A 17,094-nucleotide genomic window follows, 5' to 3' on the forward strand; every position below is an offset into this window, starting at 1 on the left:
GCCCCCAGAGCAAAATTTGCTTTCAAAAAGCCAAATGTGACTCCTTCTCTTCTGAGACCTGTAGTGTGCCAGCAGAGCACTTTTCACCCCCATATGGGGTGTTTTCTGAATCGGGAGAAATTGGGCTTCAAATTTTGGGGGGTATTTTCTGCTTTAACCCTTTGTATAAATGTAAATTTTTTGGTAAACCAAGCATTTTAGGTAAATTTTTTTTATTTTTTTTTACATATGCAATAGTCGTGAAACGCCTGTGGGGTATTAAGGTTCACTTAACCCCTTGTTACATTCCCCGAGGGCTCTAGTTTCCAAAATGGTATGCCATGTGGGCTTTTTTTGCGGTCCTGGCACCATAGGGGTTTCCTAAATGCGGCATGCCCCCAGAGCAAAATTTGCTTTCAAAAAGCCAAATGTGACTCCTTCTCTTCTGAGACCTGTAGTGCGCCAGCAGAGCACTTTTCACCCCCATATGGGGTGTTTTCTGAATCGGGAGAAATTGAACTTCAAATTTTGGGGGGTATTTTCTGCTATTACCCTTTTTAAAAATGTAAAACTTTAGGGAAACCAAGCATTTTAGGTAAAAAATTATTATTATTTTTTTACATATGCAAAAGTCGTGAATCACCTGTGGGGTATTAAGGTTCACATTACCCCTTGTTACGTTCCCAGAGGGGTCTAGTTTCCAAAATGGTATGCCATGTGGGGTTTTTTGCTGTTCTGGCACCATAGGGGCTTCCTAAAGGTGACATGCCCCCCAAAAACCATTTGACGCTCCTTCCCTTCTAAGCCCTCTACTGCGCCCGTCGAACACTTTACTAGACATATGAGGTATGTGCTTACTCGAGAGAAATTGGGTTTCAAATACAAGTAAAAATTTTCTCCTTTGTACCCCTTGCAAAAATTCAAAAATTGGGTCTACAAGAACATGCGAGTGTAAAAAATGAAGATTGTGAATTTTCTCCTTCACTTTGCTGCTATTCCTGTGAAACCCATAAAGGGTTAAAACGCTTACTGAATGTCATTTTGAATACTTTCGGGGGTGCAGTTTTTATAATGGGGTCATTTATGGGGTATTTCTAATATGAAGACCCTTCAAATCCACTTCAAACCTGAACTGGTCCCTGAAAAAAAGCGAGTTTCAAAATTTTGTGAAAAATTGGAAAATTGCTGCGGAACTTTGAAGCCCTCTGGTGTCTTCCAAAAGTAAAAGCTCATCAATTTTATGATGCGAATATAAAGTAGACATATTGTATATGTAAATAAAAAAAATTATTTGTAATATCCATTTTCCTTACAAGCAGAGAGCTTCAAAGTTAGAAAAATGCAACATTTTCAAATTTTTCATCAAATTTTTGGATTTTTCACCAAGAAAGGATGCAAGTTACCAAAAAATTTTACCACTACGTTAAAGTAGAATATGTCACGAAAACACAATCTCGGAATCAGAATGATAACTAAAAGCATTCCAGAGTTATTAATGTTTAAAGTGACAGTGGTCAGATTTGCAAAAAATGGCCGAGTCCTTAATGTGAAAAAGGTCTCAGTCCTTAAGGGGTTAAGGACTCAGCGTTTTTCTGTTTTTGCATTTTCTTTTTTTTTCCTCATCACCTTCAGAAAATCATAATGCTTTCAGTTTTGCACCTAAACATCCATATGATGGCTTATTTTTTGCGCCACCAATTCTACTTTGCAATGAAATTAATCATTTTACCAAAAGATCCATGGCAAAATGGAAAAAAAAATCATTGTGCGACAAAATTGAAGAAAAAAATTCATTTTGTAAATTTTGGGTTCTTCTGTTTCTGCGCAGTGCATTTTTTGCTAAAAAAAAACACCTTATCTTTATTCTGTAGGTCCATAAGATTAAAATGATACCCTACATATTTAGGTTGTATATTGTCGTACTTCGAAAAAAAATCATAACTACATGCAGGAAAATTTATATGTTAAAAATTCTCATCTTCTAACCCCTATAACTTTTATTTTTCCGCTTACGGGCCAGTATGAGGGCTAATTTTTTGCACCGTGTTATGAAGTTTTTATATTCCTGGATAACCCCTTTAACCTCTTAAGGACTTAGGGCGTACTTGTACGCCCTAAGCCCGGTCCCGGTGTGAAAAACGGGGTCACGCCGTGACCCCGCATCACACCGGGTCGGTCCCAGCTGCTAACGATAGCCAGGACCCTGGGCTAACAGCGTGCAGCACCGATCGTTGTGCCGCGTGCTGTTAACCTTTCAGACGCAGTCAATGGTTTACCGCTTATACAATTTGTTCTCAAGTCTCACACTTTGTTAACCCTCAGTTAATGCGCCAGTTTTGTATGGGACTTTTTCTGTTAAAGCATTTATGCAAAGAGTCACTAGTGAAAAAGAGCTGGAGAAGAAAAGTTTATTGCTGGCCATTGTGAAAGTACCAAGTCTGTGTCTGTCATGTGTAAAGTACATACAGAAGCCATGCTTCATGGTTAAAGGAGTCTGCAAAAAGAGCGCGAAGAATGCCCGCGAAAGTCAGCATCCGCCCCTGGGCATAGAACCTAAAGGATTGTCCCCCTGTTGCCCAGGGGGCGGCCGAAGAGGTGGCACTGCTAACGCGCTTCCGGCCGACGGCCATCTTTCAAAAGTCCACTATAAGAAGTAGTGTGCAGACCAACCTCTTCAGACCACCGGAGACCAGCAAGATGGCTCAGCCACGAGTGTCCGAAAGTTCCAGCATGGCGTGCAGCATCAGTGATGTCATGGTGGCCGTCGCCAAAGTCTTCCATGCTCTGGCGGATCGTCTTCAGAAGCTGCCTGTGGAGGAGCGGGGTCTACATATTCTACTCCCCTAGAGCGACAGCAACTCCAGTTGGTAGAACGTCCCAAGGGACTCCACCATCATCCAGAGGGGAATCACCTGTGAAGTTATCTCCTCAACACAGGGCCTGGGGATCCTGGGCTGAGATCACCACCGAGGAATAAAGTGCGAGTACCCCAGCGGAAGCCGGTTTCTCTACCTAGTCCATGCCCTCCAGTCCTGAGTAAGTGCCCCAGGTCCCGAAGCCAGCACCACATCCTGAGTCCCCCCCGGTGGGTATTTGGTGATGACCCAACTCCTGCCCCTGCCCGGAAAGGAGCACACCCCAATCCCTGCAGCCTTGTCTGAGAGGGCTGAGCAAAAGGCCTGGATGGACGCCATTGTGGAGGAGCTGAGGGATCAAAGGAGGCAGGAGTTCCATAACAAAGAACTTCCATATGAGGTGCGACAAGCACAACAAAGGGACACCAAGCACTTAGAAAACATGTACATCAGGAACATCCCAGACCTGGAGAGCCACCCCTGGTCAGGCAAAGAGCCACAGTAGTCAAGTTTGATAAGGTCAGGGGGTATGGCACCGTAATGGACAGCCACCATGGTGGCACAGTGTTAGTTAAGCACCGTGCAGTTAAACGGGACTACCTGCCATCTCAACTACACTCCCTAGAGAGCGAGGAGATTGAAAGAGGGAAATGGGTGGCAGCTGTTACCCATCCTAATAATCTCACACAGCTCCCCTTTGTCTATTTCCCTTCTGATGATTGTGACTCTGATCCATCCGTTCTTCTACCTCGTAAGGCGAAGGGAGGGTTGGAAAAAGAGCCACTGTTACAAGAGATGGGTGTCACACTCCCGAATATGCAGCAAGTCAAGGAGCAACAGAGTCCACTACAGATGTGCCTCAGCCTACTCCTGCTGTTGTGGAGGTTTGGCCAGCCCAACTGGCAACAGCAGTCCCTACTCCAGTGGTGCAAGCTGCTTCCTCACAAATGGTGGTGACCATCAGCCCCACCATCTCCGATTCTAATTTGTCCAAGGTGTGCTGGAATACCAATGTCAACCCCTTAGAGGCAGTCCTAGCGAGGGGACCCCGTTACATGTCTCAGCCTAGGAAGAATGGAGACCGCCGAGGCTGGGATGGGCAGTTCCACGCACATTGAGTCCTGCATGGCAAAAGACATCTTTTTTCTTCATTTATATAATTTCACTGAAGTAAAGTGAATGGTGTGCTGTTTTTGTTTCTCTCTGTTTTCCAGTTGAATCTGCAACATTTAAGAAGATGAGCCTGGAAACCTGCCAATAACTTTTACAGCAACCATATCCTTAAGTGTATGTACCTGGCTAAGGCCAAAAACTTCTTAGACTTACAGTACCTAGAACTTTTACAGGGTACTATGTTAAATGACAGGATAAAATATCTAAGATGTTGGTGAAGTGTGCAAACATAAAAAGAAATATATCTAAGATGATGGTGAACTTATATGGGCCGAATGATAAACATACTGAAAGTGATGTTGGTGATTGTGGTACTACAGGCTAGAACTGTAATAAATGTATATAGAAATGTTTGCGTAGACTTACAAAGTGTCCAATGTCTTCCTTTCAGTTGCGCAGATCTCAGCAGTCTACTCAGGGAAAATTGCCTGCTAGATACAGAAAATAAATGTATAAATTAGTCAGTAATATAAATGCAGAATTCTAGAGTAGAATTGCATAGTCTTAAGAAAGAGTATATCCTAGTCAGACTTATGTACAACCAGAAAAGTAATATAATAAAATGGTATAATAGTCAGAAATGTATATAATGCATATTGTATACAGATGGTGAGTTACTGTACAGCATTAAAAATGTCTCAAGTCAGGACTGTTCTCTCCTAGTAAGTATATTTATACTTCAGTCCATACCTACCAAGAAATGTGTCTTGTCAGTGTTAACTATTTGTCATGTCCACTGTGCACAGGGTTCTCTTGTGGCCAGAGAGAGCACCATATAAGCTTAAGTAGCTGTTACGCCGAGCGCTCCGGGTCCCTGCTCCTCCCCGGAGCGCTAGCGGCGTTCTCCTGTCTGCAGCTGCCCGGTAAGACCCGCTGACCGGAAGCGCTGCACTGTTACTGCCGGCTGGGATGCGATCCGCATAGCGGGACGCACCCGCCCACGGGTCGCATCCCAGTCCTCTCACCTGTCCCGTTCCCCGGCTGTCACGTCCCGGCGCGCGCGGCCCCGCTCTCTAGGGCGCGCAGGTGCCGGCTCCCTGAAATTTATAGGGCCAGTGCACCACTAATTAGTGCCTGGCCCAATCAGTTGTCTGCTGGCGGGGATGCGATCCACGTAGCGGGACGCGCCCGCCCGCGGGTCGCATCCCAGTCCTCTCACCTGTCCCGTTCCCCGGCTTTCACGTCCCGGCACACGCGGCCCCGCTCTCTAGGGCGCACACGCGCCGACTCTCTGAAATTTAAAGGGCCAGTGCACCACTAATTGGTGCCTGGCCCATTCAGTTGTCAATCACTCCCATTCCTATAAAAACCCACTTCCCCTTCCTGTCCTTGCCGGATCTTGTTGCCCTAGTGCCCTGAGAAAGCGTCTTGTGTATCCCAAGCCTGTGTATCCAGACCCTTGCCATTGCCCCTGACTACGACCCTTTGCTGCCTGCCCTGACCTTCTGCTACGTCCGACCTTGCTCTTGCCTTGTCCCTGTGTACCGCGCTTGTCTCAGTTGTCAGTGGGGTTGAGTCGCTATCGGGTGGAACGACCTGGGGGTTACCTGCGGCTGCAAGTCCATCCTGCTTTGCGGCAGGCTCTGGTGAAAACCAGTAACCCCTTAGATACCGTTCCCCTGGTACGGCCCACACCATCACCTCACTGACACAGAGGATCCACCTCCAGTGTCCTCTCTGCATTCCAGTCCGGATCCTGACAGTAGATCCGGCCATGGATCCCGCTGAGGTCCCGCTGCCTAGTGTCGCTGACCTAACCACCGTGGTCGCCCAGCATCACAGCAGATCGCGCAACAAGGACAGCAGCTGACTCTACTGACCGTTATGCTGCAACAGCTTCTGCCGCAACTACAGCAACCATCTCCTCCGCCAGCTCCTGCATCTCCTCCGCAGCGAGTGGCTGCTCCCAGCTTCCGCCTGTCTCTACCGGACAAGTTTGATGGGGACCCTAATCTAAACCAATTCCCTACTGAACGGTCTAAGGTGGCTTTCGTGGTCAGTCTCCTGTCTGGAAAGGCCTTGTCATGGGCCACACCGCTTTGGGACCGCAACGATCCCGCCACCTCTACTATCCAGTCCTTCTTCTCTGAAGTTCGTAGTGTTTTTGAGGAGCCAACCCGGGCTTCCTCAGCAGAGACTGCTTTGCTGAACCTCATCCAAGGGAGTTCTTCTGTGGGTGAATATGACATCCAGTTCCGCACCCTCGCCTCAGAGCTATCCTGGAATAATGAGGCCTTCTGCGCGACCTTCAAGAAAGGCTTATCCAGTAACATCAAAGATGTCCTGGCCGCATGAGAAATTCCTGCTAATCTGTCAGAACTAATCCATTTGGCCACCCGCATCGACATGCGTTTCTCGGAAAGGCGCCAGGAACTTCGTCAGGAAAAGGATCTTGTTCGCACCAGGCGGTTTTTCTCCCAGGCTCCTCTCTTCCAACGTCCTTTGCAATATGTTCCTGTGCCTTCCGCCGAGGAGGCTATGCAAGTGGAACGGTCTTGCCTGACCCTACAAGAGAGGACTCGCCGCCGAAACGAGAATTTGTGCCTGTACTGCGCTAGTACCGAACATTTCCTAAAAGACTGTCCTATCCGCCCTCCGCATCAGGAGAAACGCACGCACCTAGTTCACAAGGGTGAAACGACACTTGGTGTGAATTCTGCCCCTCCACGTCTGGCTGTACCTGTGCGGATTTCTCCTTCCGCCAACTCCTCCTTCTCAGCAGTGGCCTTCTTGGACTCAGGTTCTGCAGGAAACTTTATCTTGGCCTCTTTTGTTAATAGGTTCAGTATTCCAGTAACCCGTCTCGTCAAGCCGCTTTTTATCTCTTCAGTAAACGGAGAGAAATTGGACTGCACTGTGCGCTACCGCACTGAACCCCTGCCCATGAGTATTGGACTTCACCACGAAAAAAATGAATTTTTTCTTCTGCCTAACTGCACCTCTGAAGTTCTTCTCGGCTTGCCGTGGCTCCAGCGTCATGCTCCTACCCTGAACTGGACCACCGGGGAGATCAAAAGTTCGGGTCCTTCTTGTCACAAGCGATGTCTCACATCTGCTTCCACTAGTCAAACCCCTGTGGCTTCTTCTTTACCAGGCCTTCCCAAGGCTTACCAGGACTATTCAGATGTATTCTGCAAAAAGCAAGCAGAGGTCTTACCTCCACATAGACCTTATGATTGTCCCATTGACCTTCTTCCTGATACCACTCCGCCCCGTGGCAGGATTTACCCTCTCTCAGCCCCAGAGACTCAAGCCATGACGGAATATATCCAGGAGAACCTAAAGAGAGGTTTTATTCGGAAATCCTCATCCCCTGCTGGAGCGGGGTTCTTCTTTGTTTCCAAAAAGGATAGATCCTTACGCCCATCTATTGACTACCGCGGTTTAAACAAGATTACCATCAAAAACCGCTATCCCCTACCTTTGATCTCCGAACTCTTTGGCCGTCTACGCAGAGCAAGTATCTTCACAAAACTGGACTTAAGGGGCGCGTATAATCTTATTCGCATCCGTAAAGGTGATGAGTGGAAAACCGCTTTCAATACCAGAAATGGACAATTTGAATATCTAATTATGCCCTTTGGGCTCTGCAACGCCCCTGCAGTCTTCCAGGACTTGTTAATGAGACTTTCGGGACTTATTGTATACCTGTGTTGTGGTCTACTTGGATGACATCTTGATTTTTTTCCTCTAACTTAGAGGAACACCGTCGTCATGTCCGTCTAGTGCTCCAAAGACTCCGTGAAAACCACCTGTACGCTAAATTTGAAAAATGTCTCTTTGAATGCAACAGTCTTCCTTTCCTAGGTTACCTAGTCTCTGGCCAAGGGCTTCAAATGGATCCAGATAAACTGTCGTCGGTTTTGGATTGGCCACGCCCTTCTGGACTCCGCGCTATCCAACGCTTCCTGGGATTCGCCAACTATTATCGACAGTTTATTCCCCACTTCTCCACCATTGTGGCCCCTATTGTGGCTCTGACCAGGAAGAATGCTAATCCAAAGTCGTGGCCTCCACAAGCGGATGAGGCCTTCAATCGTCTCAAAGCTGCCTTCGCCTCTGCACCAGTGCTGTCCAGACCTGATCCGTTGAAACCATTCTTCCTGGAAGTAGACACTTCCTCAGTCGGAGCCGAAGCCATACTTCTGCAAAAAAAAGCTACCGGACGTAACATTACTTGTGGTTTTTTCTCAAAGACTTTCTCTCCGGCAGAAAAGAACAACTCTATTGGAGATCGTGAACTACTGGCAATCAAGTTAGCACTCGAGGAGTGGAGGCATCTATTGTTCCAAACACCCCATTGTCATTTACACTGACCACAAGAATCTCTCGTACCTCCAGTCCGCTCAGCGTCTGAATCCTTGCCAGGCTAGATGGTCGTTGTTTTTTGCCCACTTCAACTTCGAGATACACTTCCGTCCCTCTGACAAGAATGTCAGAGCTGACGCCCTTTCTTGTTCCTCTGATGCCTCCGAGTCTGAAGCCCCTCTGCAGCATATCATACCACATGAGTGCCTGGTCTCCTCTGCTCCAGCCTCACTGGGGCAAACCCCCCCTGGAAAGACTTTTGTTCCTCCACGCCTTCGTCTTAGGATCATCAAATGGGGGCATTCTTCTCACCTGGCTGGTCATGCTGGCATTAAAAAGTCCATTCAGCTCGTCTCCCGTCTGTATTGGTGGCCTACACTAGAGGGTGACGTTACTGATTTTGTTCGGGCTTGCACTGTTTGTGCCCGGGATAAAACCCCTCGTCAGAAGCCTGCTGGACTCCTCCATCCTTTGCCCGTCCCTGAGCAACCATGGTCCCAAATTGCCATGGATTTCATTACAGATCTTCCCATATCCCATGGCAACACCATTATCTGGGTGGTTGTTGATCATTTTTCCAAAATGGCCCACTTCATTCCGCTTCCAGGCCTTCCTTCTGCGCCACAGTTGGCGAAGCAATTTTTTCTGCAGAATTTTCGTCTTCACGGGCTTCCCACGCATATCGTCTCGGATAGAGGCGTTCAATTTGTGTCAAAATTTTGGAGAGCTCTCTGTAATCAATTAAAGATCAAATAAAATTTCTCGTCCTCCTATCACCCCCAATCCAATGGACAAGTGGAAAGAGTTAACCAGATTCTTGGTGACTACTTGCGACATTTCGTCTCCTCCCGCCAAGATGATTGGGTCGACCTACTGCCCTGGGCTGAATTCTCGTACAATTTCAAAAATTCTGAATCCTCTGCCAAATCCCCATTCTTTGTGGTGTACGGCCGTCACCCTCTGCCCCCCCTCCCCATTCCCACTTCTTCTGGAGTTCCTGCCGTGGATGAAGTAACCCGGGACTTCTCCGCTATCTGGAAAGAGACTCAAAAGTCGCTCCTACTGGCCTCGTCTCGAATGAAGAGACATGCAGATAAAAAGAGAAGAACTCCTCCTGTCTTTCTCCCTGGAGACAAAGTGTGTCTCTCTGCCAAATACATACGCTTTTGTGTCCCTAGCTACAAGTTGGGTCCTCGTTACCTTGGACCATTTAAAGTCAAAAGTCAAATCAACTCTGTCTCCTACAAGCTTCATCTTCCTCCTTCTCTTCGTATTCCTAACTCCTTTCATGTTTCCCTTCTCAAACCTCTCGTTCTTAACCGCTTGTCCCCCAAGGTCACCGTTCCTGCTCCTGTCTCTGGCTCCTCTGATGTCTTTGCGGTAAAAGAAATCCTCGCCTCCAAGGTTGTCAGAGGTAAAAAAAAAAAACGTTTTCTTGTTGACTGGGAGAATTGTGGCCCCGAAGAGAGGTCTTGGGAACCCGAGGACAATATGCTCGACAAGGAGCTCATCCATAGGTTCCTGGGCTCCAAAAAGAGGGGGAGACCTAAGGGGGGGTACTGTTACGCCGAGCGCTCTGGGTCCCTGCTCCTCCCTGGAGCGCTCGCGGTGTTCTTTTGTCTGCAGCGCCCCGGTCAGACCCGCTCACCGGGAGCGCTGCACTGTTACTGCCGGCGGGGATGCAATCCATGTAGCGGGACGCACCCGCCCGCGGGTCGCATTCCAGTCCTCTCACCTGTCCCGTTCCCTGGCTGTCACGTCCCGGCGCGCGCGGCCCCGCTCTCTAGGGCGCACGTGTGCCGGCTCTCTGAAATTTAAAGGGCCAGTGCACCACTAATTGGTGCCTGGCCCATTCAGTTGTCAATCACTCCCATTCCTATAAAAACCCACTTCCCCTTCCTGTCCTTGCCGGATCTTGTTGCCCTAGTGCCCTGAGAAAGCATTTTGTGTATCCCAAGCCTGTGTATCCAGACCCTTGCCCCTGACTACGACCCTTTGCTGCCTGCCCTGACCTTCTGCTATGTCCGACCTTGCTCTTGCCTTGTCCTTGTGTACCGCGCCTTTCTCAGCTGTCAGTGGGGTTGAGTCGCTATCGGGTGGAACGACCTGGGGGTTACCTGCCGCTGCAAGTCCATCCCGCTTTGCGGCGGGCTCTGGTGAAAACCAGTAACCCCTTAGATTCCGTTCCCCTGGTACGGCCCACGCCATCACCTCACTGACACAGAGGATCCACCTCCAGTGTCCTCTCTGCATTCCAGTCCAGATCCTGACAGTAGCACTGTAAGTGGAAGTCACTGTTTTTAGTATCACAGATATAATATCCGTATTCTCTAAAGTTTTATGTTGTGGGGAGAAGTAGCAAAAAGCCGATGGGTCCCATAGCACAGGCATCTGGGTAGAAAGCCTCTAGCAGCCTGATCCGAAACTAGTCTAGTCATTAAACAGAAAAAAAAATATATAGTCTGTCTATAGTTTCATTTATACTTATGTTATTTTCAGTCATTTAAAATGTGCATAAGCTTGAAATGTCAGTATGGGTAATATAAGGGTTAAGTGTTCAAAGTTACCCATAACCCATTACCAATGGCCCATTACTTTCCCTTTTGCGTTACCTCAAAGGACTTTGTTACATTCAACTATAGTCTGTAAGGACATTTGCAAGTAAAATGCCAGATTAACTCTTACAACAGTTTACACCCCTGAGAAGGACATTCTAACCAGTGCCTCAGGAATATCTACATAGTCCTGCGAAGGACATTCTGACCAATGCCCCAGGAACTATTTTTGTTGTTCTATCTAGGCCCATTAGGCCACTTTCACAACATCTACCCTCCAGAACATTACACTGAGGATGGCTTATCTTTAGAGGGGGAGTTTGTGGTGACCCAGTACAGAATATAGCATACTGCCCATCCTGTGTGGCAGATTATGGGTCCACACTACTATTTGGGTCCACACTACTCAGGACACACTACTGGTTAATGTATTTGTATTTTCTATGTACCTGTTGCTTTAAGCCTGTTAGAAACCTATTGTTAGGTGAGTGTGCCAAAGTAAACCATGTGACTTGTAAGCTCAATGGGGATCCACCAAATCTGCCCAATATATAGTGTGGTAGGAGTTCAGAGTTCAGTTCTACAGATTAGTGTAGATTCAGCTGAGGTACAGTTTGGAAGCAGTCTGAGGAGAGAGTGTGAGGTGTTCTGAGGAGGCCTCAAGTCTAATCCTGCAACTACGCATCTTCTAAAGCAAATCCCCTGCACCCAGGTGAATGTAAAGCCTAGCGGTAAGCACTAAAGTCCCGGGGATCAAAGTCAGTCAAATCAGTCATCTAAGCTAGTCATTCAAGTCACTAAAATCTAGCATGGGTTGCCATACAGCAAGTCAGTCATATACAGCACAAGCTACTACAAGTTCCAGCAAGCCGATGAGCTTCCAAGGTTCACCTTGCACCTCCTTTTATACCAATCTGAGCTGTAACGGATTTTACCATCTATCCTGCCTCAGTTAAGTCAGTTTTACTGTAACCTTGTATCTGAGTACTAATTGCCCCGTGCCTGGCCAAGGAGAAGCTGGCTCAACCTTGGGTGGTGTATAGGCTAACCATGCCCTGGCGTCACAAAAAGGTTAATTTGCACATTATCCTCACCCGACGCCACAACACGGATTTGCTAATGATTTATTTCTATATTCCTCAATAGACCAGAACCCTGTAGACTCATCAGACGATAGTAGAGATATCTCCAGGGGGTTCTTCTACCTGGTCCCTTGTCTTCATCTTGTAGATAAATATCGGCAGGTAATGCTTCACATTCAGGGGTCTGGTGGTCATAGAAGCTGATGCTGCTCCTGTGTAACATTGTCCTCCATCCCCCCAAAGACCTGAGAGAGATGAGAAGAGATATTCATCTGGAAATGAAGAATAAGGAAATATCTGATGTAAGTGACATTTATATAAGACTTCTTATAGGTGACTAGAAATGTCTGAAATATCATATTCCATCTACAAGATCAGACATAACTATAAATCACTTTCCACACATTGTGTAGCCCCTCACACCACTGACACAGCTCTGACCCATTGAAGCCCGGACTCCACAAGACTACTGAAGGTGTCCTGTGGTATCTGCACCAAGACATCAGCAGCGGTGAGGAATATCCCACAAGACCGGATGTTTTTGAGAAGCTCTGACCCGGCCGTCTATCTATTACAATTTGTCCCTTGTCACAGTCGCTTAGATCCTCATATTTGACCATTTTTCCTGCTTCCAACATGATCTCCAAAACCGACTGATCACATCCCAATATTTATCCCACCCCTGAGGGGCGCCATTTTCACCAGATCATCCTTGTTATCCCCTTTACCTCTCAGTGCTTAGTGCTATAACATATCCCTCTACATTATAGGAGAAAGAAGAAAAACATTTTTTTTTGTTCCAGAAGTGACGGTGGGGGTGGGGGTGGGGGGTTTGAAGAAAGTTTTTACTGTGAGACCATGAAGAGAAAAATGTGCAAGTTTTTTTTCCAGTATGACATTATAACATATAGATGTAGCCATCATTATCATGACCTATATTCTTTAAGCAAAGAAATCTTAACACGTTGAAAGAATTACTGGTTTAAAGGGGTATTCCGAGTCTGGAGATGTGACGTCACGCCACACCCCCTCCATTCATGTCTATGGCCGTCATTCCCCCATCCCATATAAATCAATGGAGGGGGCGTGGCGTGACATCACGTCTCCAGTCTCAGAAACACAGTGGTTTCCTAGACTGGAGCAGCAGCCCGGCATAGAACGCAGGTACTGCACGGAGATACCCCCCCCCCCCCTGTGATCAGACATCTTATCCCCTATCCTTTAGATAGGGCAGTGTTTCCAAACCAGGGGGCCTCCAGCTGTTGCAAAACTACAACTCCTTTTTAATTACTAACAATATAAATAAAATGGTGTTCTGACACGGCCCTTGCCAGAAGCACACATGGGACCACACACACACACACATATATATATATATATATATATTTGTGATCGGGGCTCCATACGTGTACTAGTGACAGGAAAGATTGCCTACATACCTATACAAGATCTTACCCTAGCATAGCGGTCTGAGTTGTGCCATAACCGCGCAATGAGGGCACGCCTATAGAGGGCATGCACTATAGTGAAGGAATAAGATAAGGGAGGGTTGGGAGGGTTCCACAAATGACACGTGCTCCGCCCCTGTAGGAGAGGGGGAAGTTATATACACACGCCCCCACCTGTTCCCAATGAGCCCCACCTGGAAGTGCAGGGAGCGATAATTACTTCCGCCCCTCGCACAAACACAGCCCATCAGGCTTTACACTTGTGATCGGGGCTCCATACGTGTACTAGTGACAGGAAAGATTGCCTACATACCTATACAAGATCTTACCCTAGCATAGCGGTCTGAGTTGTGCCATAACCTCGCAATGAGGGCACGCCTATAGAGGGCATGCACTATAGTGAAGGAATAAGATAAGGGAGGGTTGGGAGGGTTCCACAAATGACACGTGCTCCGCCCCTGTAGGAGAGGGGGAAGTTATATACACACGCCCCCACCTGTTCCCAATGAGCCCCACCTGGAAGTGCAGGGAGCGATAATTACTTCCGCCCCTCGCACAAACACAGCCCATCAGGCTTTACACTTGTGATCGGGGCTCCATACGTGTACTAGTGACAGGAAAGATTGCCTACATACCTATACAAGATCTTACCCTAGCATAGCGGTCTGAGTTGTGCCATAACCGCGCAATGAGGGCACGCCTATAGAGGGCAAAAAGCAACCATGCTAGGATGAATACAATTCCTGAAATAAAACATCCTACATCCAGCATCAATCTTCACATACCAGAAGTAGACTATACCTAGTGTGCTGAAAGAGTAGCCCTGACCAACTAGTGACTACTAGAGGTGGTAACCATACCTTTGAAACCGTGGTAGTAACGTCCATCTGTAAAGAATCAACCTGAGAATAACCTTCCCTGCCAAATACTAACTGAACTATACCTATCACCATCCCTACTTGTGACATTACTTCAAATGGACACGGAAAGGCTAACTTCATGGCAGGTCTGACAAGCACCAATCCCCTGCTATTTAAGAGGCAAAAACTAAACTGACAGGTAAATGACAAGAAATACCTATCTACCTGATAGATCGTGTGGGTCATGTCGCATGACAAGGTTCACGAAGGCACCTTACCTGATTGAGACTGTAACAGACATACCTAACTAGCCACTGTACTGACCCAACTGGACTTGGAAGTGATGACCCATTGCAGATGACAGCTCCCTGCGAGAGCAACGTATCTGTAGACGTGACCAGTGTTTAGATGAACCATCATGTCTGTAGACCTGACAGGTCTTTGTGACACCGTCGTGCCTGAACCCGTCACAGGTCCCCGCGGAACCATCGAGCCTGTAGACATGACAGGTCTTTGTGAAATCATTGTGCCTGTAAACGTCACAGGTCTTTGTAAACCACTTTTTTTTTTTTCTCAAATACGTAAGTGTGAAATGCCATATTGAGATTGTATACTATCTGAAACGTGTCAGATTACCTACATAACCATGTCAAATCAATTGCTCTGAAATGAGACAGCAGCAACCATGATTCAATCCCCGATCCTAAAGAAATGAGTCATGAAACTGTATTAAATGCACAATATATCTGCAACTAAATGCTGGCCCTCCTTAAAAGAGAACGTGCAATTATGCCAGATAGTTGAATCTGTGTACTATAACGAAATTATAACGTCATCGAGAAATACAACAGAAGAGGTTGTATCTGACCTGAAAACGTGTCAGGTCATAACAAATATAACACACGACAAAATTGCTCTGAAAACGAGTCAGTAGCAACTGGCATTACCCCATTTAACCTGAAGAGGAGTCAGGCAACAGGGTAACATCATGAGTATTCATGACAAGATACCTGTATGAAGCTGGCGTGTTGTTCTGAAGGCGTGTCAGTAACAAAAATGACCAATTGTGTCCAATACCCTAAGCAAAGGATCTACCTCCCCTGTGTGCACCACATGAAACATGTTAACCGTATGTGCGGCATAACCTGCTAACAGTATACCCAACTACAAGTCGCTACTCAATATGTTATTGCTCTGAGACATGTCTAACAATAACCTATGTGGTGCATCCCCCCTGCAGACGTAGGAGGTTTAAGAATATGTGCTCGATATATCTGCAATGAATGTAAGCACCATATGAATACTGTAATCGTGTCTTGTAAATATATGTACAGCCAGAGGTGCAACTGCTATTCAACACTAGAAACGAATGCACATAACCTACCCGCATACAACTATGGTAGTATGCAACAAATGCTGTGTACTGGTGCATGTATCATACACAAGCTGGGAGCGTAAGTACCGTGAAAACGTAAGGAACGTTATGAATTTATGCTCTAACATCATTATGAGTACCTCATACATGCCTAGAAAATAAAGTGTAAACATATATCTAAAAAGATAGACAACGTGCAACTATGCCGGATAGTTGAATATGTCTACTATAAGTAACTGATAACGTGGTCATGAAATACCACGGAGGAGGCTGTATCTGTCCTGAGAACGTCTCAGGTCGTGACAATGAACCACAATGTAATTGCTCTGAAAATTTGTCGGTAGCAACCGACATTAACTCCTTAAGCTGAAGGAGTCAGGCAAATAGGGCAACATCCTAACAAAGCTGTATAACCTTTCCGTATAAACATTATGCATGAATATGCAGTATGAAAGCTATGAGCATGAGTACAGTAAAGCTACGGGAGCATATGTGTAGTGTAGACTCTAAGGATGGAAATGCAGAAAAACTATTACCCATGTGCAGTACAAGAAAATAAAGCTATGAACGTAACCAGACTATGAGCGTAACGTGCAACTATGCCAGAGAGTTGAATCTGTGTACTATAACGAAATAACATAATCGAGAAATACAACAGACGAGGTTGTATCTGACCTGAAAACGTGTCAGGTCATAACAAATACACCAACGACAAAATTGCTCTGAATACGAGTCAGTAGCAACCGACATTACCCCTTAACCTGAAGAGGAGTCAGGCAACAGGTTAACATTGTGAGTATTCCTGAAATTGGTTGCTCTGAATGTGAGTCAGTAACAACCGCGATTCAACCCCTGAAGGAACGAGTCAGGTGACCGGGTATTGAACAGCCGATTAGTGCCACTAAAATGATGACCACCCTTGAACGAGTACCTGTGCCGGATAGTTGAATATGTGTTCTATAACTAACTGATAACTTAGTCGTGAAATACAACAGAGGAGGTTGTATCTGACCTGAGAACTTGCAGGACATGACAATAAACAACAATGTGATTGCTCTGAACAAGTCAGTAGCAACCGACATTGACCCCTTAACCTGAAGAGGAGTCAGGCAATAGGGCTACATCCTGACAAACCTGAGTGAACTTTCCGTATAAAAGACTATGCACGAATACACAGAATGAATGCTATAAACATACGTACAGTAAAAGCTACGGGAGCATGTGTGTAGTGTAGACGCTATGGATGAACATGCAGAATAAATACCATTACCCATGTACAGTAAACGCTATGGATGTTAGTGCAGATAACATAACAGAATGAATGCTACATGTACGCAGAATAAGTACTACAACGTGTCAGCATAATAATTACTACCATCGTATGTACAGAATGAATGCTACGAATGTCCGTGTAGTGTATTGCTACAATTCTATGTGCAATATACATGACGTGAACATG

At 46.4% G+C, this 17,094-nt stretch overlaps 1 protein-coding gene across 1 annotated transcript in view; it reads left to right on the top strand.

The window, feature by feature from the left end:
• Positions 1-3,078: 3,078 nt before the first annotated feature.
• LOC130367236 (olfactory receptor 1496-like) overlaps positions 3,079-17,094 on the top strand; it is a 36,260-nt gene continuing 22,244 nt past the window's right edge. Inside the window, exons 1-4 of the mRNA XM_056569640.1 lie at positions 3,079-3,322; positions 3,591-3,829; positions 11,333-11,354; positions 12,017-12,114. Coding sequence (XP_056425615.1) covers positions 3,079-3,322; positions 3,591-3,829; positions 11,333-11,354; positions 12,017-12,114 — 603 coding nt within the window. The remainder of the gene's footprint in view (positions 3,323-3,590; positions 3,830-11,332; positions 11,355-12,016; positions 12,115-17,094) is intronic.

The sequence above is a fragment of the Hyla sarda genome, chromosome 4 (genome assembly GCF_029499605.1).
Source record: "Hyla sarda isolate aHylSar1 chromosome 4, aHylSar1.hap1, whole genome shotgun sequence".
Taxonomy (NCBI): Eukaryota; Metazoa; Chordata; class Amphibia; order Anura; family Hylidae; genus Hyla; species Hyla sarda.